At 41.8% G+C, this 23,994-nt stretch overlaps 1 protein-coding gene across 1 annotated transcript; it reads left to right on the forward strand.

The window, feature by feature from the left end:
* The first annotated feature begins 800 nt into the window (after positions 1 to 800).
* RPL7L1 (ribosomal protein L7 like 1) lies at positions 801 to 22,710 on the forward strand. The gene is made up of 7 exons (XM_089656494.1): positions 801 to 938; positions 6,521 to 6,626; positions 12,985 to 13,148; positions 17,808 to 17,945; positions 19,194 to 19,303; positions 20,352 to 20,567; positions 22,442 to 22,710. The coding sequence occupies exons 1-6, from the start codon at positions 925 to 927 to the stop codon at positions 20,558 to 20,560; spliced, it is 741 nt and encodes a 246-aa protein (XP_089512620.1). The 5' UTR covers positions 801 to 924; the 3' UTR covers positions 20,561 to 20,567; positions 22,442 to 22,710.
* Positions 22,711 to 23,994: the final 1,284 nt, after the last annotated feature.

Here is a 23,994-nt window from a genome sequence, read left to right on the forward strand (position 1 = left end):
TGAAAACCAATTAATCTGTTCATATCGCAAAAAACATTTGTACACCAAAGCATTATTTTCAATGGATTTTCATTTGTAAACCGAAAATTGCATGAAATGAGGCATTCGTAAACCGAGGTATGCCTGTATTTATAAAATATATATATTGTTTTATTATTAAAAATAAAAAACCCAGTGGTGATTAAATACTGCCAAGACACCTCTATTTGGGAGAAAAACATGAAAGATAAAAGTTTATTTGCTAAATAGTATAACAGAAACACATTTTTTTCAATATTATTAGTATTTTGTTCATTTTATATAGCAAAAAAATAAAAAAATTACCATCTAAAGAAAGCTCTATTTGTGTGAAAACAATTATATAAATTTAATTTGGGTTCAGCGTTGCATAACCGAGCAATTGCCAGTTAAAGTAGCACAGTGCTGACTAGCAAAAAATGCTTTGGGGGTAAGACCTTCCTGAAGTTGAGCTGATTTTGCTTTCATATTTTCTTGATAAAAAAAATGATGCATTTTTCATCTAGAAATATGAAAGTTAAAACTGAGCCTTCTGCTTTTTACTGGCTGTCTGTATCTCCATCCGAGAGCGTTCCCCAAGTCAGTGAGACAAACGGGGTTGCTCCTGTATCTGCTTTCTTACAGCTTCCTTTTCCACTCAGTAATATTTTAAGAGTCAAACACTAAACTTTTTTTTTTTTAAAGCAGCTTTATATATCAGCTTGCAAGCACTGACTATGCCCCCTGGTCTGTGCACTTGCAAGCTCCTCTTGCACAGCTGTTGTCCGCAAGCGTGTCATGTACACATGCGTACTTCTCAAGCACACGTTCCCTAGTTCGTGCCAATCCCAAAATGGCGGACCGGAACACGTGTTGTGTACGGAAGTGGACGCGCGGCTTCCGGTTTTCAGAATACAGTGAGACAACATGGACGGCACGGAGTAAGTATTTGGGGGGGGGATGTAATCCGGTGCCATCCGCTGTAAGGGAGAGGTTTGTGATGCGGAGGAGCGGAGAGGGATCCTGCAATGGGCGGTTTGGGGTCGGGGACATTGATCTGGATGGGGTCACCTCTCAAGGGGATGAGAGTGGTGTGTTGTCTGCTAGGCAGCTGTATGGGGTGAACCTACAAAAGTGTCACCTCGGTTACCATTCCCTGGCATGTCTAGTTGTGATATGAATACCATGTTAGTGACAACAAGAGAATGTGCAGCAGACGTGTCTGATCTATAGGTGATCTTTGGGCTGAGTATAAACCTGAACCCTTGCACCTGTGAAAAGTGATCTATGTTTGGGTTGCTTGTCAGAGGCATTCGGGCTGGTGATGAGGGGATGTGATGCCTTCTCTTGTTTTATCCCCGTAATTGGCGCTGCTGTTAGAAGTCATGGGGCCCAGTACAGTATCTCAACCCTGAAGCGATGCCCCATACCCTGCAACAGTCCGCGGGAGGGAGAGGAGAAGAAGTTGGCGGGACTAGCAGCAGGAGGAAGGAGAATATCTACAGGAGGGGTGATCTCTGCTGCTGGGGGGCATTTACTATAACAGATCCCCTGTTGCGGCCCCCCCTGCAGCAGATGAAAGCTAGTGGGAGAGGAGAAGAAGCTGTCGGGGGGCCAGCAGCAGGAGGAAGGAGAATATCTACAGGAGGGGTGATCACTGCTGAGTGGGGGGCATTTACTATAACAGATCCCCTGTTGCACCCCCCCCCCCAGCAGATGAAAGCTAGTGGGAGGAAGAGGAGAAGAAGCTCTCGGGGCCAGCAGCAGGAGGAAGGAGAATATCTACAGGAGGGGTGATCGCTGCTGCATGCAGGGGGGGGGGGGGGAATTTACTATAACAGACCACCTGTCGCGCCCCCTCCTGCTGCAGATGAAAGTTAGTGGGGGGGGGGGGTAGAGGAGAAGAAGCTGTCGGGGCCAGCAGCAGGAGGAAGGAGAATATCTACAGGAGGGGTGATCACTGCTGCGTGGGGGGGAATTTACTATAACAGATCCCCTGTTGCGGCCCCCCCTGCAGCAGATGAAAGCTAGTGGGAGGGAGAGGAGAAGATGTCAAGGGGCCAGCAGTAGGAGGAAGGAGAATAGCTACTGGAGGGGTGATCGCTACAGTGTGGGGGGGCAGTTACTGTAACAGATCCCATCACTCCCACCATCAGATGAAAGCTGGTGGGAGGGAGATGAGATGAAGCCAGCAGTGCTGCAAGCAAGAGGGGAGAGTGGTCATACGGGGGGGCCCAGGAAGTAGGGGGTAATTAGCGTACTGGGGCCAAAGGGGCAGTTACAGGAACAGATCCTCTGGATGACTCTCACTGTAGCAGCTGAAATCCAGATTTAGATGAACTTGATGACCTCCAGCTAACACTTTTTTTTGGGAAAAAGTTTTACATAAAAGCTGATCATTGTAAGCACTCCTGTCAAGTGGTAAATGGTTTTTCTCAACACTGACTGCCACTTTTACTGGATAGCTCGGCCTGTTAACCACTTGACTCCTAGGCCAATACTGACATTTCTTTCATATATTTAAAAATCTGAGTTTTTTTTTTTTTGCTAGAAAATGACGTAGAACCCTCAGATAAATACTTTTCTATCTATCTTAACCACCTCCCGCCATATAGTACAATGACGGGCGCAAGGCGGTTCTCTCATACTGGGAGGACATCATATGACGTCCTCCCATTGTAACTGCACATGCGCAGCTCAGGGAGTGCGCGGTGATCAGTGGTGCGCTTTGTCCCTCGGACACAGCGGATCAACGATCAACGGAAAGAACCGAAGATGTCGGCTTGGTCATGTGATCAGCTGTGTCCAATCACAGCTGATCACATGTAAACAGGGAAATGCCGGTTATCGGTATTTCTCTTCTCACGATCTGTCATGCTGACAGCTCGAAAGGAGAGGAGAGCTGGTAATCAGCATTCCTCGGAGGGGACATGTACACTGATCATCAGAGCACTGATGATCAGTGTGCCCTGATGATCTGTGTAGCCCCAGCTGTGCCAGCTGTCAGTGCTCATCCATGCCACCTGCCAGTGCCCATCAGTTCCACATTTCAGTGCCTATCAGTGCACATCATTGCCACATATCAGTGCCCATCTGAGCTGCCTTTCAGTGTCACCCAGTCAGTGCCACCTATCAATGCCAGTCAGTGCTGCCTATCAGTGCCATATGAGTGCTGCCTTTCAGTGCCCATCAAAAGCGAAAGCTCTGCTTATTTACCTCCTTCCCCCCCCCCCCCTTCCACCGCCATATTTGGCACCTTTTGGGGGGTAGCGAGTACCTGATTTTGACAGGTACCCACTCCCACGTACGTCTCAGTTCGCAGCGGTGAAGTGAGCAGGAAGTTTTGCCCCCTTCTCCTTCCCGCAGTCTCACAGGCCCCAGGAGACTGCCGGACCAATTAGGAGGCACAGTGGGCACCAGGCTATGAAGCTGTAAGCTGTCACAGCCTGGTGCCCACAGTTAAGATGTTGGCACCATGGAGGGGAGAAGGGACGGCATGGGTGAGAACATCGCTGGACCCTGGGACAGGTGAGTGTGTATCAAAAGTCAGCAGCTACAGTTTTTGTGGCTGCTAACTTAATAAACACAAAAACGGCTGGAACTCCACTTTTTTTTTTTTTTTTTTTTAATTTTAACAAAGCGAATTTGGTAAAATATAAAAGATGATATTTCACCATGTAAATAGAAACATTTAAACGCCTTAAAATAGCACAGGCCCATGGAATGACAACAAACTACAGTACATTAAATTATCCACAGGTAACGCTTTAAAAGTCTTTACATGTTACAAGATAAAAGGTCTGGAGCTTGAATTATTACTCTTGCTCTGACGCCAGCAGAAAAGAACATTACCAGGAGTATGGCTGTAGCTGCAACCATGATCCTGGTATAACTACTTCACCCGAGGCTGTATATATACAGCCTTATGGCTTTAGTGGTTAAAAAATAACAGATGTACTGGTCGGATGATCAGGTGAAAATAAAGGAAAATGTGTTAAAACTAATGCAGCCACTACATCTAAGTATTGGTGAGCTGCAATATAATAATTTTTTGGATTTAACCCCTTCAATATGGAGCACTTTCACCTCGCTCTCTGCCCAGGCCAATTGTTTTAGTGCTGTCACACTTTGAATGACAATTGCACCGTCATGCAACACAACCCAAATTACATTTTTATCATTTTTTTTAAGACAGAGCTTTCTTTTGGGGGTATTTAATCATTACTGGGTTTTTTCTTTTTTGCTAAACAAACGAAAAAAGACCAAAACTTTTGGAAATAAAAACCTTTTCCTTCATTTCTGTTATAAAATTTAGCAAATAAGTAATTTTTCTTCTTCACTGATGTGTGCTGATGGGCACCGTTTAGGCTGCGCTGATGGGCACCGTTTAGGCTGCGCTGATGGGCACCGTTGAGGCTGCGCTAAAAATCGGTACTGATTATCAGTGTAAATGTCCCATCACAGGAAAGTCGGTTCCACAGGACAGCGCTGAGGAAAGGTAATGCCAATGATTGGACACAGCTGATCAGATGGTTAAGAACCAATGTCATGGGCTCTTTACCTTGATTGGTGGTGCTCTGTGTCTGAAGGACACAGCACAACACCAATCACCGTGCTGCATGTCAAGAATAGGAAGGCGCCATATGACGTTCTCCCAGAACACGAGCAGTCCTGCCCGTTGGTACAATAGGCTGGGTGAGAACCAGTTAATATTGCTTTAGCACGTGAGAGTAAGGTAGTTTTGGATGGGTAATCCCTTAGGTTAAAACCCGTCATTTTCTTGCCTTCCATATTGGGAAGATTTCCCTTCATTTCCTGTGCCGGGAATGCACCTGGAAGTCAGAAATAATTTCTACAAAGTGAAGGGAACTTTGGTGACAACTGCGCAGGATGTATTTAATTTAAATCATGATTTAAATCACTAGTGAAAAGGCTTGATTTAAATCATAATTTTTAAAGAGCAACTGTCATCTCTGTCCCGCAGCGGCTTTTCTGACCCGCTGTTGCCCGTTCACTTTAATGGATGGCTGCTGATGCGGCAGTGACACAAGGCGAGGGACGTGGCGGCAGGAGGTGAGTGGATGTTCGCTAACAGGCGCTACCAAGATGGATCTAAAATGACAGGTGCTCTTTAAATGTAAGGAATCCGACTCATTCTTGCTGGTAGTTAGAATCTTTAATATTTGCAAACCAAATTAAGGTTTCCTTTTTGGAATAATAGGCTGTCAGGTTAGTAAAACAGCAATATCAGGACCGATTTTAAGTTAATAGGTTACACATAGCTGAACTATTCAGTTTCTTTTATTTCATGTTTTTTCTCATGGTTCCTGTGAAATTATGTGAATGCATCAATGCAGTGCATGTTATCTCAGCTTGCAGAGCTTGAATTCATTGAATGAATTTACCAAAAATATAAATATTGCAGAATATACAGCCTCATGCCTACATAACTAAGCTCCATTTCATGCTGAATAAACTAAATTAATAATGTATCTTAAATAGAAAATCTTTAGATAGATTTTTACTGCAAAAGCATTTTATTAAAATTTGTTAAAAATTAAAAAAATATGATTTAAGTCAATTTTTTTTTTCTTTAAATCATTGATTTTTTATCCACCCTGCAACTGCATAAGAGGGGAACGACGGCAGTAAAATGTGGGACTTCCCATCACTTCCTTAATGATAACAATGCGTGAATTCAGTCAGCAGTTAAACCAAAATAAAACAGTACACATTACTAATATTTAACATAGGCACATTTTTATCAGGTTTGCTTTCATAACACACCAGAAAGCAGCATTCTTATTTAAAACTATGCCATAAAGGGCTGATAGTGACAAGGCAGGCTCAAGCTTCACTAGAGAGAATTTTTGGATGAGGAGACAATCAGTAACAAGGTATTGCATGAAATGAAAATGTTACTATACAACTGTAGTATCTTTTTGGCCCCATTCAAAATTTTAAATGACAGTGCATTAACCACTTCTGGGCGGCTGTATGCATATATGCAGCATCTTGGCTGGTGGGCTTTAACGTCAAGCGGCTGCATATATGCGTACCTAGGTAAACACTTTACTGGGTTGAGAACACGCTCCCCGCACTGTAACGAGCAGGTACGGGAAAGCTTCTGATGCATAGGGACAATTGGGAGCTTTCCAATTATATGACTTCCAATCACAGCAATCACATGGTCGGATTGCCTGCCTCCTGGTATTCAGAACCTGTTAACAGCCTGGGAAGTGGCAGGAAGGGGTTCACAAACATGCAGCCAAAATTAAATGTGCAACATATATTCCAACTTAGTATATCACAAAGTGACGCCTGTTGCTGCATACTAGTTTTCCCACTCCTTACCACTACGCGTGGGTGTAAATGGTCCATTAATGGTCTTGGGAGTAGCGTGTGAAATGTGAATCTGCGTTAGATACAGTTGCCAGGTTGTAATGAAACTTTTAATAGATGTAGTATAGTTACAGGGTATGTATCTAGCATACTGACATACTTTTTTTTTTCATAATTTAAGGCCCAAGAAGCTGCCACGAGTGCCAGAAAATCTTTTGAAGAAACGTAAGAAGTATCAAGGTCTGAAAGCAGCAGAAGCCAAAAGGGCTTTAGAAGAGAAGCGGAAGGTAAATCTGTTTTGAATAAAAGAAATCGCAGTTTATTCATAATTTTTTAGGCCCAACATGCAGAACTTCCTATACCTGACACAACACTCTCTTCCTGTACCTGTCTCCATGTTGGTGCACTAACATGTCACCATGTTGGTAAAGGCTTTTCTTATGGCCCATATAGATTCAGGGTTGTCATTGGGGTTCCCTTAAAGGAGAAGTAGGACCAAAGCTCTTTTAGCCCTACTACTCCTGTAGGTCACAGGAGTGCACTTAGTTCTGCATTCCCTTAACCTAGATTGGACTGACGTCACTGTGCCGGCCCAGGCTCTGGAGAAATCCTGACTTTAACCACTTCAAGTCCGGACACTTTTACCCCCTTCCTGTCCAGGCCAATTTTCAGCTTTCAGTGCTATCACACTTTGAATGACAATTGCACAGTCATGCAACACTGTACCCATATACAGTGGGGCAAAAAAGTATTTAGTCAGCCACCAATTGTGCAAGTTCTCCCACTTAAAAAGTTGAGAGAGGCCTGTAATTGGCATCATAGGTAGACCTCAACTATGAGAGACAAAATGAGAGAAAAAATCCAATCACATTGGCTGATTTGGAAAGAATTTATTTGCAAATTATGGTGGAAAATAAGTATTTGGTCACCTACAAACAAGCAAGATTTTTGGCTCTCACAGACCTGTACCTTCTTCTTTAAGAGGCTCCTCTGTCCTGCACGCATTACCTGTATCAATGGCACCTGTTTGAACTTGTTATCAGTATAAAAGACACCTGTCCACAACCTCAAACAGTCACACTCCAAACTCCACTATGGTGAAGACCAAAGAGCTGTCGAAGGACACCAGAAACAAAATTGTAGACCTGCACCAGGCTGGGAAGACTGAATCTGCAATAGGCAAGCAGCTTGGTGTGAACAAATCAACTGTGGAAGCAATAATTAGAAAATGAAAGACATACAAGACCACTGATAATCTCCCTCGATCTGGGGCTCCACGCAAGATCTCACCCCGTGGTGTCAAAATTATTACAAGAACGGTGAGCAAAAGTCCCAGAACCACGCGGGGGGACCTAGTGAATGACCTGCAGAGAGCTGGGACCAACGTAACAAAGGCTACCATCAGTAACACACTACGCCGCCAGGGACTGCAGTGCCAGATGTGTCCCCCTGCTTAAGCCAGTACATGTCCGGGCCCGTCTTTGCTAGAGAGCATTTGGATGATCCAGAAGAGGATTGGGAGAATGTCAGATGAAACCAAAATAGAACTGTTTGGTAGAAACACAACTCATCGTGTTTGGAGGAGAGAGAATGCTGAGTGGCATCCAAAGAACACCATACCTACTGTGAAGCATGGGGGTGGTAACATCATGCTTTGGGGCTGTTTCTCCGCAAAGGGACCAGGACGACTGATCCATGTACAGGACAGAATGAATGTGGCCATGTATCATGAGATTTTGAGGGCAAACCTCCTTCCATCAGCAAGGGCATTGAAGATGAAACATGGCTGGGTCTTCCAACATGACAATGATCCCAAACATTCCGCCCGGGCAACGAAGGAGTGGCTTCGTAAGAAGCATTTCAAGGTCCTGGAGTGGCCTAGCCAGTCTCTAGATCCCAACCCCATAGAAAACCTTTGGAGGGAGTTGAAAGTCCGTGTTGCCCAGCGACAGCCCCAAAACATCACTGCTCTAGAGGAGATCTGCATGGAGGAATGGGCCAACATACCAGCAACAGTGTGTGCCAACCTTGTGAAGACTTACCGAAACATTTGACCTCTGTCATTGCCAACAAAGGATATATAACAAAGTATTGAGATGAACTTTTGATATTGACCAAATACTTATTTTCCACCATAGGTTGCAAATAAATTCTTTCCAAATAAGCCAATGTGATTGTCTGGATTTTTTTTTTCTCATTTTGTCTCTCATAGTTGAAATCTACCTATGATGCCAATTACAGGCCTCTCTCATCTTTTTAAGTGGGAGAACTTGCACAATTGGTGGCTGACTAAATACTTTTTTGCCCCACTGTACATTTTTTTGAGACAGATAAAACTTTATTTTGGTGGTATTTATTCGCCACTGGGATTTTTATTTTTTTTTGCTATATAAATGAAAAAGTCCAAAAATTTTGAAAAAGGGTGTTTTTCTTATGAAATTTTGCAAATACATAATCTTTCTTCATAAGTCTTGGCCAAAATTTATGCAGTTATCTTTTTAGTAAAAAAAAAAAATAACCCAAATTCGTTTATAACCAAAATTATAATTTTTCAAATTTTTTTTTTTATATTTATTTTTTAACATACTGTCACCCTAGCAGTACAGTGTCACCATAGTGACACTGTACTACTTGTGGGGGGTGATGATTTATTTATTTTTTTTTACACTGATCGCTTTTAGGCTGTAAAAACAATCATTTCTCCTCTCTGGCTGCATTCTTGCAGCCATTGAGAAATACTGTGCGAGCTGTGATTGCTCACAGCTTGTCATATGGTACAAGGCTGTTGTGAATAGCCTTGTACCATGTGATCTCTGTGATTATTCACAGATTTCACTAGTAGTAAGCAATGATGTCAGAAGTGACATCTTGTTTACTACTATTCGTGTGATCACTGATTGGCCAATCAGAGATCACATGTTTGGGACCTCACCCTGTACAGTGATCGGTGCTGCGCGCTCCCAGGGAGCGCGCACAGGCTGTAAATGCGTGTGTCGCTTATGCACTGCTCCCATCCGGCCGTTTATGTACATGGACCAGACAGGAAGTGGCTAAAATCGGGGTCCACCCAGATGCATGGGTCCGCAGATGGCTCAGCAAGCCACTGAGGGCAAGAGAGAAATTCAGCAGCTCCTGCCCCCTCCACAGGTCAGCGCTCCAGTGAGTGCTGCAGGTGTGGAGCAGGTAGCTGGTGACTGAGCGATCAGCAGTCTTTGATTGCTCAGTTTTCAGTCTTGGAGGTAATGGGGGACAGATGCAGCTGGGACTGATGGTGCATCCACCTAGGTGAGTATGATTTATTTTTTTTTTTAATTCCCGAACACTTATACGTTGCTTATTTTCCTGTATATTGATATAAAGTAGTATTTTATGATAGCGTTTCTACATTCATATAGCTGTCTGTGACTGTTGAAGAAGTGTATAAATTTTGCTTGCCAAAATGTTTTTGCAGCGCCTTGCTAAGCAATTACTTTTGCAGACCTCCCCATCTTTGCAAAGATGCTTTTCTATTCAATAGCAATATTTGTGTGCTCTCACTCTGCATGCCCAGTGTGTATGTTCTTTATGCCTGTACTGTGTTTTTGTGCTGTGCTTCTGTGTTTTTGCCTATCTGCATGTCCCCACTTAATGTGTTTGCATGTGTACTCTGTTTGCTGTATGTAGGGCAGCCCACAACTCTTGACTTCCTTGCAATCATTCCAAAGTCTGTGGATTCCAGCGTAGGGAGAAAGAGAAGGAGAATGTGAAGGATATGCTAAAAATGAGGGGCACATTGAGGAGGAGAGCTGAGAGGGAAGAGGTGCATGCTCACTGAGAATATAAAGCTGAATGTTTGTAAGAACCCTCTAGTAGTGCTAACTGGACACAGGAGGAGCTCTTCTCCAAACAGTGCAGTGATGGGGGAATGAAATTCTAAGGGCCCATTCACACTGGCAGCCATGCTGAACGGGCTTTCAGTTAGAAAGCTTGATGAAGATTCAGTGGGTTGTGAGTGTGCTGATCAGCACACCTGTTGTCCACTCTAAATATGAGTGTAACATGTTGCTAAAGGTGACCCTATGCTTTGTTATTTTGACCACAGTGGATTAGGTCACACCATGCTGCACTGAAAAAAAGCCATACTATGGCAGTGTGGAGGTGTGACATGGCATGATAGGCAATAGGGCTTTTTGTTTGTTTTGCGACAGTCCCAATGCATCTTGTGTGAATGGGCTCTAACACGGAAAGCAGGTGGTGATTTTGGTCTTCTCACTGATTAAAACTGATTTGGGTGCCCAAACCCTCCAGTGCTTTTAATAGATGGGATGTGCTCTTCTCGTTTCATGTTACACATAATTATTTTTCTGTTGACTGGTGATGATTGGGCATTATGCCACAGGCCTCCAAACAAATTCCACTTAGTGGATGTTTTGATGAGGCATTCTGTTTTTCAATCTGTGGTTTATATACGAACAAGAAGCTCTGCTTGTCCTCCTGTCGTTGATTGCCTAGCCATTTACATTGCCTGGAAAGTCCTACTTTAAGGAATAACTTTACCTTTTGTAACATGTTACGCCAGTATTTAGGGTGTAACATGTTACTGTTGCAGCAACCCCTGTACCCACCCCAGTCCCTCGTGACAGCGTGGCCTTGCGGGCCTCTGGCAACCTGGCTGTGTGATTCGTTCATTCAGAGAGTTCTGTGAATGTGAGAACTACGAGTACTTTTGTGGCTGTCAGCTTGTAGTTCTCAAACTGCCAAGTCGATGTTGAGCACTCTAGGTAGTTCAATGATGCTTCCTGTCAGTGTGTAACTGCCTGCCCATAGGAAGTACAAGTAGACAGCTTACATAGACAGTCTACAGGAGTTCTTCATTGCATCCCCAATCTGCTGATCGGGGATGCAATGTTTTGCAGGCTCCTAGTAAAAAAAATAAAAATAATTAAATGCACAATTTATTTTTTTTTTAACCTGCAAAAAGATGTTAATTTATTATTTATTTAATTTTTTTTAACAAAGGTGAACTTATCCTTTAAAATGATCATGTGTAAAAATATATATGTGATCTCCCCCGCTCGCTGTCAGTTTAAAAAAAAAAAGAAAAAAACGCAGTTGTGCGGGGCTTCGTACAAGGTATGAGCAGACAGATATATTGACAAGCCTGCAGGAATCCTGCATGGCAATGCGTTCCAGGCTTCAAGTAAAAAAAACAATATATGCATGTTTTTTACCTGCAAAAAGATGTGCATTTAATTAAAGGTGAACTTATCCTTTAACCACTTGGTAGCCAGTCTATAGCCGAATGACGGCTACAGCATGGTTACCCAGTTCTGAGAGGGCGTCATATGACGTCCTCCCAGAATGTGTCCTTCCGCGCGCCCCCAGGGGCGCGTACCTGCCGATCTCTGAATGCTGTGTCCTACGGACACAGCTGATCACGTGATGAAGTAAAAGGCCGATCACAGCAGCCTTTTACCAAGTGATCAGCTGTGTCCAATACAGTTGCTGGTTATCGGCAGCACTTTCCTCATGCTGAGCAGATTGGCACTGATCATCAAGGCACTGATGATCAGTGCCTCCCGTCAGGGCTGTCAGTCAGCGCTGCCAGTCGGTGTTGCCCATCAGTGCAGCCTGTCATTGCTGCCTATCAGTGTAGCCTCATCAACGCACATCAGTGAAGGAGAAAAATTGCATGTTTGCAAAATTTTATAATAGAAACAAAAACCTTTTTTTTCTTTTTTTTTTCACGTTTTTTGCTTTTTTTTTGTTTATAGTGAAAAAAATTTAAAAAAACCCAGTGGTGATTAAATCAAAAAGAAAGCTCTGTGAGTGAAAAAAATGATAAAAATTTCATATGGGTACAGTGTTGCATTGTCATTCAAAGTGCGACAGCGCTGAAAGCTAAAAATTGGCCTGGGCAGGAAGGGGGTATAAGTGGTTAAAGTAACTGCACTACCATGTGGCTATAAATGCTGGTATATTTCCCTGACACTAATAATTGCTGAAGCAGCAGCTTGGTTAAACTATGAAATGTCTTCAGCATTGAAGATCAAGTCATACTCTTAGCTGTACCATGACCTGGATAAATGAGAACCTTCACAGAAAAATTTGGGATAAATGCTCCGCTATACTTTTAGGGTTAACTACAAGCTTGCTTTAAAGTTCCGGATGATGATGAGGAGGCGTAGCTTAGGTGACCATGTCCCATTGCTGCAAGGGGGCCTGAAAGATTGTGAAATGTAGGACACAGTCTGCAACTTTCTGCTTTTAGAAATATTGACACTTAAGATATGTCCACAGTGCATGTAATGTATTGTGCTATTTATATTTGGTGCACCTCCTTATTAGCTTGTTGATTTCCCAAGGTACATTGTAGAATGTACGTTGGTGTCAACATCTTTGGGGCTGGACACCTAGGGGTTTATTTACTAAAGCTGGAGAGTCCAAAATCAGACTCTCTTCTGCATAGAAACCAATCAGCTTCTACCCTCAGCTTGTTCAATGAAGCTTTGGCAATGAAACCTGGAAGCTGATTGGTTTCTATGCAGAAGGGAGTCTGATTTTGGACTCTCCAGCTTTAGTAAATAAACCCCCTAATGTCACTGAGTACAATTTGAAGAACAGATTTTCCATATTCCTTGTTTCACTGGATTATTTTTTCCTCAGCTTCAGCCTGGAAAGCAAATAAAATTTAAACGACTAGAAACCTTTGTCCGGAACTCTAGAAGAAAAATGAGAGATGACTGTAGATTGCGGAGGATGGAGGTGTACCGGAAGAAAGTTCCCAGCTTGCAGAAACACAGACTTGCATTTGTTGTCCGAATTACAGAGTATGTCGCGGTTTTGTTTAGTTGTATTTATAGTAAGCTTGCTTTTTTTTTTTTTTTTAAACTCCCCTCACCCCCCCAAAACCACTACCCAAATTATATCATGGCTGAAGGAGAGGACCTGTCGAAATAAAATGGTGGCACTTACAGTTTCAATTACAACTGTTTATAACACCCATATTTTCAGCAGAAAGTATTCTCGAATCAATTTTAGTGAATGCAAACACAATAAAATACCCAACTTTTTGTTAAAATATAAAAGATGAGGTTGCATCGAGTAGATACCAAATATGTCAAGCCTAAAAACTCTGTGGATCCTTGACATGTGTGGTACCTTATGTGTGTGGTGAAATTGTCATTTTCATAAGCAGATGCTTTACGTTCGTGCTTGGTTTTTACAGCAGGCTTTTACACATTTAAAAAAAAATTTAAAGTTTGATTAAATTCATTTTTTTTTTTAAACTGTGCTATCACAACGTTGGCTGATCAACCCCCTATGTGATAGTGTAGTACAGGTGTGTGTAGTACAGGTAGCGTAGTGTAGTTACAGGTTTTTTAAGGGAAACATCAGGTGTCAATTGGGACACCTAATGTCTCTGAGTACTGTTTGAAGCAAATGGTGAGCACTAGAGAACTGGAGCTGCTTGCACCAAAAAGTAAGTGACAAACGCAATGTATAAATATATCAAAGCAGTGCAGCATATAAAACATATATCCAAAATTATTCACCTGAACATGTGATTACCAGAATAAATAAAATATTTTAAATTAATATTTAGTGATGCACCGAAATTTTGGTGGCCGAAACAACATATCGGCTGAAAATAGTCCTATTGGCATTTTGCCAATAGGAAGTTTTTAGCCAATACAGATGCCGATAGGGGGACTGTGTGTACTGCACATGGGGGGGGGGGCAGAGAAAGGCAGGAGAGGAGCAGTGTATACAATGAGATACGGCTAAATGTCACTGCCGGTTTTAAATGTACAGGCAGTCCCCGGGTTACGTACAAGATAGGGACTGTAGGTTTGTTCATAAGTCGAATTTGTTCATAAGTTGAATCAGGCACTTTTATAAGCACTAACTACTAACCAAACGACAGGATATTAGATTACGTTTTTGTAATAAGGTTACAGAAAGCAGTAAAACCTCAAGAGGCTCTAAACTGGTGTTTTGCATAAGAACTGCAGCTTGGACACATGTTTGCCTTAACATATTTAACTTTTATGTGCATGTAAATGTTTAAACATCAAATTCAACATTCAAATTTTATACTGTAAACTCTTGTACAGTGTAGAGTACAACTTTAAACTATCTTGGCAGAGGATGGCATGTTGGAGAGGATTGGGCAGCAACAGTGTCTCCGACATCCAAATGTAATGCAGAGCTTGATTTTGCTGCTGGGGTCAATTTTGTAAAGTAGGCATCAAGGGAGGTTTGTACAGAGCTTTTCTTTTTCTCTTCATAAATAGTCTTATAGCATTTCAGACCTTCAGTAACTGCACGATAAACTTTTGCAAACCTCTCTGTATCAGGATCTTGCTCCTCTAAATTTGCCATTCCTGCTTCAATGAGATCAAAAGCATTAGCTAACGCTTTTGTAGAAAACTTTTTGGTTTGTGGAGTTTCTAGCCCCTGAGTTTCTTCTCTAAATTCTATCTGCTCATCTAGTTCCATAAGGTCTTCATTGGTTAGTTCTTTGCCATGGGAGTCGAGTAACACTATGACATCATTTTCAGTGATGTCTAAATGCAGTTGATTGCCAATCGCAACCACAGTTTGCCTGGTTTCTGCAATTTCATCATCTGTAAACCCCAGAAATTCTTGCGTTAATTGAGGGCACAATTTTTTCCAAACTCCTCTCATATTTGTGTCTTTCACTTCATCCCAAGCTTCAGCAATATTTTTGATGGCATCATAAATGTTATAATTTTTCCAGAACTCTCTTAAGGTCATCTCATTATTTTGTGTAGCTCTGATAGCTTGTGAGAATGTTCTCCTTAAATAATAGGCTTTAAAGGAGGCTATGACTCCCTGATCCATTGGCTGAATAAGTGATGTGGTGTTAGGGGGTAAAAATACCACCTTTACATTGGGGTGCTTGTCATCTAAAGTGCTTGGATGTCCAGGGGCATTGTCAAGGAGAAGAAGAATTTTGAAAGGAATGTTTTTGGCCAAGCAATAACGTTCAACAGCAGGGACAAAATGGTTCAAAAACCATTCTTCAAAGAGTGCTAACGTAATCCAAGCCTTTGAATTTGCCCTCCAAATAACAGGAAGAAATGACTTTGTGACATTGCGCAGTGCCCTCGGATTTATGGAGCGATACACAAGCAAAGGTTTGAGCTTTAAATCACCCGATGCATTACCCCCAAGTAATAAAGTTAGCCTGTCCTTTGATGCTTTATGTCCAGGTGCACTTTTTTCTTCTTTTGAAATGTATGTTCTCTCAGGCATTTTTTTCCAAAACAGGCCAGTTTCATCTACATTAAAGATTTGTTCTGGCAAATACCCTCCCACATCAATAATATTTTTCAATATCATGGAAAAATCACTTGCAGCACTCGAATCAGCACTAGCTGCTTCACCTTGAACTTTAATATTATGCAAATTTGCTCTTTTTTTAAAGCGATCAAACCAACCCCTACTAGCAACAAATTCTTCATTGCAATCACTTTCACTTGATGTATGAGCAGCTTTTAAATCATTGAAAATGCTCCGAGCTTTTTCTTGTACTAAAGCAAGACTGATAGGTATATTATGCTGATTTTGGTCTTCTATCCAAATGGTCAGCATCCTTTCCATCTTGATGATTAAACCACTGCGTTGCTTGGTAATAATTGTAGCATTGGTTGGGATGTAGCATTTTACATGCTCCATTATTCTACTCTTATCTTTTAAAATTGTTGAAATTGTTGACGGAGCATAACCATATGCTTTGCAAATGGATGATGATTTTTCACCACTCTCTGATCTCTTTATTATTTCTACTTTATCTTCCAAGGAGATTGTTTTTCTTTTCTTTGCTGTGCCAGCACTTGCATCAGCTTTTTGCTTTGGAGGCATTATTGCAGGGTAAAAATACACTGTACTGTAATGTACTGTATGAGAGAACTCTGCTCTCCTTTACACAGCACACGCTGCCCCCTCCCCCCTGCACAGACGGAGGATCACTTCAGTGAGCAGCCTGACAGCCTCTCCTTTCCTCTCCCCGGAGGTGCAGACAGACAGTCTTAAATCACTTTGGAGATAGTGGGCAGACACTGCTAGCCCCACAAGTAACGAGCAATGGATGTCTCTGTCTCTTATGTCTCTCTGATGTCTCTTATCAGCTAGTCTCTTATCAGCTTGCTGCACAAGAATGCTGACAGCTTGACTTCCGGTCCCGAGGGAAGTGTACGTAAGTATGAGTATTACGTAAGCCGAATGTACTTAACTCGGGGACTGCCTGTAATTACCGGCTTTTTTTTCTTTTCACTATAGCTCCGAGAATGAGCTGTCATTCTCCCCTCCGCTAAAGGAAACTAAGGGGCAGGGTCACTGGGTAATTTCACTTTCCTTTTAGAGGAGGGGAGAATGACAGCTCATTCTCGGAGCTATGTTGAAGGGAAAAAATGCCCGTAATTACATTTAAAAATCGGCTTTGTTTTCAAATGCAATTACAATCTTTTTTTTTTTTTTTTTTTTTTCCGTCGTTATAGCTCCGAAGAGGAGCTGTCATTCTCCCTGCCCCTAAACGAAACTAAGGGGTGGGATTACCCAGTGACCCCGCCCCTTAGTTTCCTTTAGCAGAGGGGAGAATGATAGCTCCGTCTTGGAGATATAGTGAAAGGGGACAAATAAGTCTCCGCCTGCTTCAGGGGTTCAGCAAAGGTTCACAGGAGCCCAGCAGATGAATAGCCTACAGCCCTCTCACAACTGTGTCCTGTTCCACACAACATCCCAAGAACACCTGGCTGCTTCGTGCCCTTTTCTGCTCTGTCGCAAGTGAGGCAACGCTTCCAGGTTGAAGGTACCCATAGTCACAGTTGGAGGCACTTTCCCACCCAAGATCTCTCTGAGCCTCCGAATTATGGGACCCATACCCATCATTTTTTAAGTGCATCCTTCAGCACCCCTCACCCTGCATGGGTTAGAATCCAACTGCTTTTGCAATCCCCTTAAATGAACCACAATCCAAACAGAGGTGACGCATATCTCCCATCCAGGATCCAGCCCTGGTGTCCTGTACAACAGACAAACATTGCCACTCTTAAGCTGGCCATACACTATACAGTTTTCCTTTAGATTTACCAAAACCTAATATCAAGTCAAACCTAAACACTTTCAATTTGTAGGCAATCAGACAGGCCCTTGCACTTCATAGTTGAAGGTATTTCTAAAGGAAATTGAATAAGAAAATTGTCTAATGTATGGCTAGCTTTAGGTTACCTTTTTTTTCAATTAAGCCTCCATGTGATCAGTTAGTCATAGCTGACATAGTGATCACAAAATCTGAAAATATTCTGATTTGGATCCCTATATTCAGTGAAGGTCAGAGCTGTTGATGAAGATAACAACTGGAAATTAATTGTTGTCTCTTCTTGAGACTTTTAATATATTCTCTGTGCACATTGTTTTTCTTCAATTTCGTCAGATTAATGTTTGTTTTTCTCTGCTTTCAGCATTGAAGGGGTCAGCCAGAAAGTCATGCAAATCTTGAAGTATTTCCGCTTGGGTAAAATTTTCTCAGGGGTGTTTGTAAAGCTAACACCAGAAACGTTGAAGCAGCTACAGTTTATTGAGCCATATGTTGCATGGGGGTGAGTATTGGCTACCTGGTTTGTAGTTAATTACCTATAAATGTTAGTATCCAGTTATATTCTGTGTATCCAAGAAAGAATCCAGGACTTTTTTAAAGCAATCCACTGAGCTGGCCAGAACCAACTCTTGAGGGAGTCTATTCCACATTCTCACAGCTCTTACTGTGAAGAAACCTTTCCGTGTTTGGAGATTAAATTTCTTTTCCTCCAGATGTAAAGAGTGCTCCCTTGTCCTCTGTGATGACCTCAGGGTGAATAACTCTACACTGAGTTCACTATATGAACCACTGATGTATTTATACATGGTGATTATATCCCCCCTTAATCTCCTCTTCTCAAGAGATAATAAATTCAGCTCCTCTAATCTTTCCTCATAACTTGTGGTCATCTTATTATAGATAGTTTTTTCTGTGTATTTATTAGGCAATTGCTCTCCCCCACTTTTATACCACTATGGACCAGAGCAAAATAACTTGGTCATTAAATCCTTACTCAGTCTAGTTTCACACCTATGCATTTTCCGCTGTGTTTTGCAGAAATACAGAGCAGTCCATTTAACATGATTTCCTATGGGACAGGTTCACATTTCAGCGTTTTCACCCGGTGCCTTTCTTGGAAAGGGTCAGGGACTTTTTTAAGCTCAAAACGTTGCGTATTTGGTTCTTTAGACTTCAATGGAGATGCTGCAGAAAAGCATGTAGCGCTTTTTGATGCGTTTTATTCTGCCCAGCAACAAGTTGAACAAAAAAGACGCATTTGTGTAAAAATGCAAAATGCACCGCAAAAAGCAATGCAGAAACTGATCAAACGCAAACTGCATAGATGTAAACCTAGCCTTACTGAAAAGTAATTTTTTTTTTTTTTTTTTTTTTCCTTCCTGTGCCTCATTTTCACATCTTTTTGTGTATGGCTTGTAGTAAGTACATACACACAATTGGTTATAATATAATAAAATACTGGTATTGTATATTACTTTCATAAAATATACAGTCTTGTATTTAAAAGTAATCAAATTCACACAAATGTATAGACCAATATGATATCCTCTTATACAGCCACAAAGTACTGAGATTTGTCTTTCTGCTCTGTTTAGTATGGATGGTGGAATCTGAATCTGTTAGATGTCTTTTGTTCAGCCTGCCAGCTGAATGAACGCAATCTATGGGAGCATGTGCAGCCTGACTGTGTCCATGTTTGTGTCTGAAGAAGTTTATTTCCCTTGATTTTGGATTTATTTATTTTTTACAGTTTCCCGAACCTAAAGTCTGTACGTGAGCTCATCTTGAAACGTGGACAGGGGAAAGTAAATGGCAAAAAAGTTGCCCTTACAGACAATACTATGATAGAAGAGAAACTAGGTAATAAACTTTATTATCAAACTATGTTTACAAAAATGTATTTTCTTTGCTGCTGCCTAGTCTACTTCATCCCGTTCAAAAAATTGAATATTCTGTGTGGCAGGGAGCTTTTAGTCATTCTTATGCATTTGCATGCAGTTTTTTGTGGTACACTTATCTAATACCAAGTAGTACACATTTTTCCTTTAAAAGTGGTAGTAAACTCTTGTGTGACATTTCTACTTACAGGTAAGCTCATAATAAAGCCTACCTGTAGGTTTAATGAATATCTCCTAAATGTGCACCACTTAGGAGATATTCCAGCGAGCAGCAGCCAGTGACATCACGTGTATGTCGTTCCTTCAGAGCTCTGTGCCATGCCTGGGGTGTGACGACAACACGGCACGCCAGTCAATTGGCCGGAGCCCGCGAACAAGGAAGGAAGACAGGGTGAAGACGGAAGCTCTATCATCAGTGCCAGTGGAGAAGCTGGAGGGTTTCATTCTAAGGTAAGTATTTCATAATGTGCTAGAATTCAATGCATACTAGTACATTATGATATTACCTTGCAGAGGGAAACTTTTTTTTTTTTAGAAATTTTTCTACCTCTTTAAAGCTAAACACCAAGCACAAACGCTTTCATTTAAGTATATTGTTCAACGGTCACAAGAGATATACTGTATGTGCACCCAATGCCTTTGCAAACCCAGGTATTACCTTGAAAACATAGCAGTGGCATAGTCACTATGCTGCACCTAGCCTGTGCACTGTGGGAAGGACCCAACACAGCACATCTACACACTACAGGCTGCCTGTAGAAAGCTACATTAGCGGGGCAGATACAAGAGCAGTCACCCTGCACACAGAGGTACAGCAGCCGTGACTGGTACAGATAACAGGAAGTTTTGCTCTGCAGCACCAAAACTGACTCCACTGTTTCCTTTAACTACAAAGAGAGAATTAAAAGAAAGTGCAGTATTTCTTTCATAAAAAGAACCCATTTATAATACGCAAAGCCCATCTTCATTTTCATTTTTTTTTTTACTCATGTTTTTCTGTCCCTTTTTAGGAACGTTTGGGATCATCTGTTTGGAAGATGTGATTCATGAACTGTACTCTACAGGAAAACATTTTGTAGAAGTCAATAAGTTCTTATGCCCCTTCGTCCTATCTATTGCTAGGCATGCAGGCATTAATAGGAAGGGCTATCTGTCTGAGGTGGGGGATCCTGGACATAGAGGAGATGCCATTAATGATCTGATTCGGAAGCTTAATTAAATAAAAGGTAAGGAGCATAACAACATAGACTGAGACAAGTTATTTCACAGCTGACTTCATGAGACACCTACTTCTGGTTAACCTGTTCGTGCAGAGAGTACCAAAATTTGCAGCCTCTCGGGTGGGCCTTGATGTCAAGAGGCAGCATATCTGTGTATAAAAATGTAAACAAACCTGTGCCGATCATGTGACTGCTGTGACAGCCAATCACGTTGGTCACTTAATCATGAACCCTGCCCCCACCTCCCAGCATCAGATACCCTTTAAGGGGCTCGGGAGGTGCCAGACATAGGGGGGTTAAGGACTTCCTGCACTTATGGAGGAACTTTCAATAATCCTTGGCTAGAAAGAAGTAGCCAAAAATCTACTTCCCAAATTTTGAGTTTTCCACAGAAAACGAATAGAGGGGAAATGTTCCAATGGGAACACTAGTTCTGGTGACCTGGGGGACCCAAAGGAATTCCTGTAATTTGCAGGGATTTCCTCTCACTTCCTGTTTGTCAATGGGACAGGAAGTGAAGGGAAATCTCTGAAATGAGACATATGGTGAACAAAATCTAATAGGGATTATAACCCTCCCTTGCTCTATCCAAAGTGAAAAAAAAAACATTTTGTCTATAGTTCTACTTTAAGATCGACTGCTCAAACTCTAAAGGAGGGAAGTCTTTTTACCCCCTGAAATGCGTTGGCTGTATCTGATGCTCTTAACCATGAAATGTTTTAAAGAGTACTTTAAGTGAGATGAACGTTTTGTACCAGGTGCTCCTCCTTACAGATCCAATAATTTCCTGCTGTTTCCTAGGCACTTCAGGATGCAGTGTAGTGATTCAGGAATCAACAGGAGAAACCACAGTGGCCAGCAAGGAAATGTGAAATAGGATTGGTGGTAGGAACACTGCCAAAGAGTTTTTACCCTCATAGACTATAAAATGTGCATCTGTAACACAGGTGACACATGCATTTTCTTGCATTTTTGTGCCTGAAAAACTCATCTCCTCTAAAACTGTTCTGCTAAGGAAACAAAACGCCTGAAGTTAGATACACATGCAAAAACATAAAAATCTTGTAAACAAAAAAAAAAAACCTTTAAAATCACTAGGAACACCGGTGTGAATATGGGCAAAAGCCTACCTTGTCCACAGGGTGACAACACTGCTGTGCCATTTCACTTCAGAATGAACAGTACCATTGCTCTATTAAAGGTGGAATAATGTACTGGGAGGATCAACAGGTAATAAAATTGTCTCAAGTGTTCAATCTCCATTATTGGGGCTCTTTGACTTGCTGTGCAATTTCCTGAAAGTTGCATAAATGTCTCAAGGAGAGTTTGCTTCATATTTATATGTCTCATATATGGTACATGGAATTGTTTCAGTTAACTGGGGCAGGAGTTCCTGTATAAATACTGTAGGAAAAGGAGGTGAATTGTTGCTCTTTTATAAACCATGTAAATGACACTGTTCATTTTATGATCTGTAGTGAAAGACTTGGGGCTTGTTCACATGTGCTTCAACTCTTGCTACCCCTCTGAAAAGCGATCTGCATTGTTTGACAGGTGGAGATATGCCTAATTTAACCTGTAAATTATGCACCACTATGTGCATATCATGCAGTTGCGGGGTGGCCACAGACTTTTGCACAGTTTGCGTTTGGCAGCGGTAACACCTGCCGAATGGGACATGCTGTATTAATTTTTGTCATGAAGCACAGCATTGCACCCTGCCTGCATGCCTGGTTTTACTACCTGCTGTCCACATGTTTGAATGATCCCCCACATATAGATTCTGTTTGCAATGGACAGTATTAAGTTCCTTTCCTGTAGTTTGTATATTTGGCCAATTTATGTATTATTACATATTAACATGTTGGTATTTGATGCAGGCTTGTGTTATGATTGGCGGCTTTTCAGAAGAACACCACCACAACATATGGACAATTCTTGCCTTATACCGTGATTTCGAGCTACATACAGCGTGACACTAGTTGGCTAACTTATGGCATTGGAGAGATACTTGTCACAATTGGACCATACCATTCAGCCTAAGGATCACGGAGACACAGAATGGATTAGAAATGGACATTGGAAGCTATTTTCATTATTTCTTTTGTAAATACTTTTTACATTAAATAAAATTTATGGTTAATGTTAACATTTCCTTATAGCTGGTAACCCGTAAAGGCTAAGTTAAAGTGTACTATGGACAACACTCCAGGTCCTCCCCCATCCTCTGGAACTCACTACCCCAATCCATCAGAGTCTCGCCTTCCCTCCTCACCTTCAGGCGCTCCCTGAAAACCCACCTCTTCAGGGAAGCCTACCCCACCCTCACCTAACAGCCGTTCTCCTTCATTCCTCCCACCACTCCATCCCCCACAGCCATTTCCTCCTGTATCACTACCCCCTCCCTTCTAGATTGTATGCTGTTTGTAGTTGCTGTACTGTTTCATGTATTGTCCCCCCCTCTATTGTACAGCGCTGAGCAAACCCTTTGGCGCTATATAAACTCGATATAATAATAATACAGTCATGGCCAAAAATATTGGCACCTCTGCATTTCTGTCAGATAATGCACCATTTCGCCCAGAAAATTGTTGCATTTACAAATGTTTAGACATTCTCATGTTTATTTTTTGTATTGGTATGACACAAGAAATAGTGGAGAAACAAAACCCCAAATCTGACCCAATCCACACAAAACCCCAAAAATGAACTGGACAAAATTACTTGCAGCTTCTCAAAATTGTAAGAAATAATTACATTCCAAGTTTATGATGCTCCTGTCATTTGTAATTAAACTCTCCTGCCTCCGTTACCTGATCTTAATGTTCCTGTGTCCACTGTATGCAACATTGTCAAGAAATTTACAGCCCATGGCTCTATAGCTAATCTCCCTGGATGTGGATGAAAAAGAAAAACTTGATAAATTGTAGCGAAGGTTTTGTTCAAACAGTGGATAAAGAACCTCAATCAACTTCCAGACAAGTTCAAGCTGACCTTCAGGCACAGGGTACAACTGAGTCAGCTCGCACTATACATCACCATCTGAATGAAAAGGGACGCTATGGTAGGAGACCCAGGAGGACCTCCACTGCTGACACATAAAAAAGCCAGATTGGAGTTTGCCAAAACTTGACTGAGGAAGCCAAAATCCATTTGGGAGAATGTGTTGTGGACAGACAAAACAAAATTACAGCTTTTTAGTTCTGTTTTCAGAAAAAGAAATGAGGTCTTTCAAGAAAAGAATACAGTCACACATGGTGGAGATTCACTGATGTTTTGGGGTTGCTTTGCTGCTTCAGGCACTGGATGTCTTGACCTTGTGCATGGCATTAGGAAATCTGAACTCTACCACAGGATTCTGGAGTGCAATGTAGGGCCCAGTGTCAGAAAGTTGGGTCTCCGTCAAAGGTCATGGGTCTTACAGCAGGACAAT

This window comes from Staurois parvus, unplaced genomic scaffold, assembly GCF_062004578.1.
Source record: "Staurois parvus isolate SC_StPar_1 unplaced genomic scaffold, SC_StPar_1.0 ptg000910l, whole genome shotgun sequence".
NCBI lineage: Eukaryota > Metazoa > Chordata > Amphibia > Anura > Ranidae > Staurois > Staurois parvus.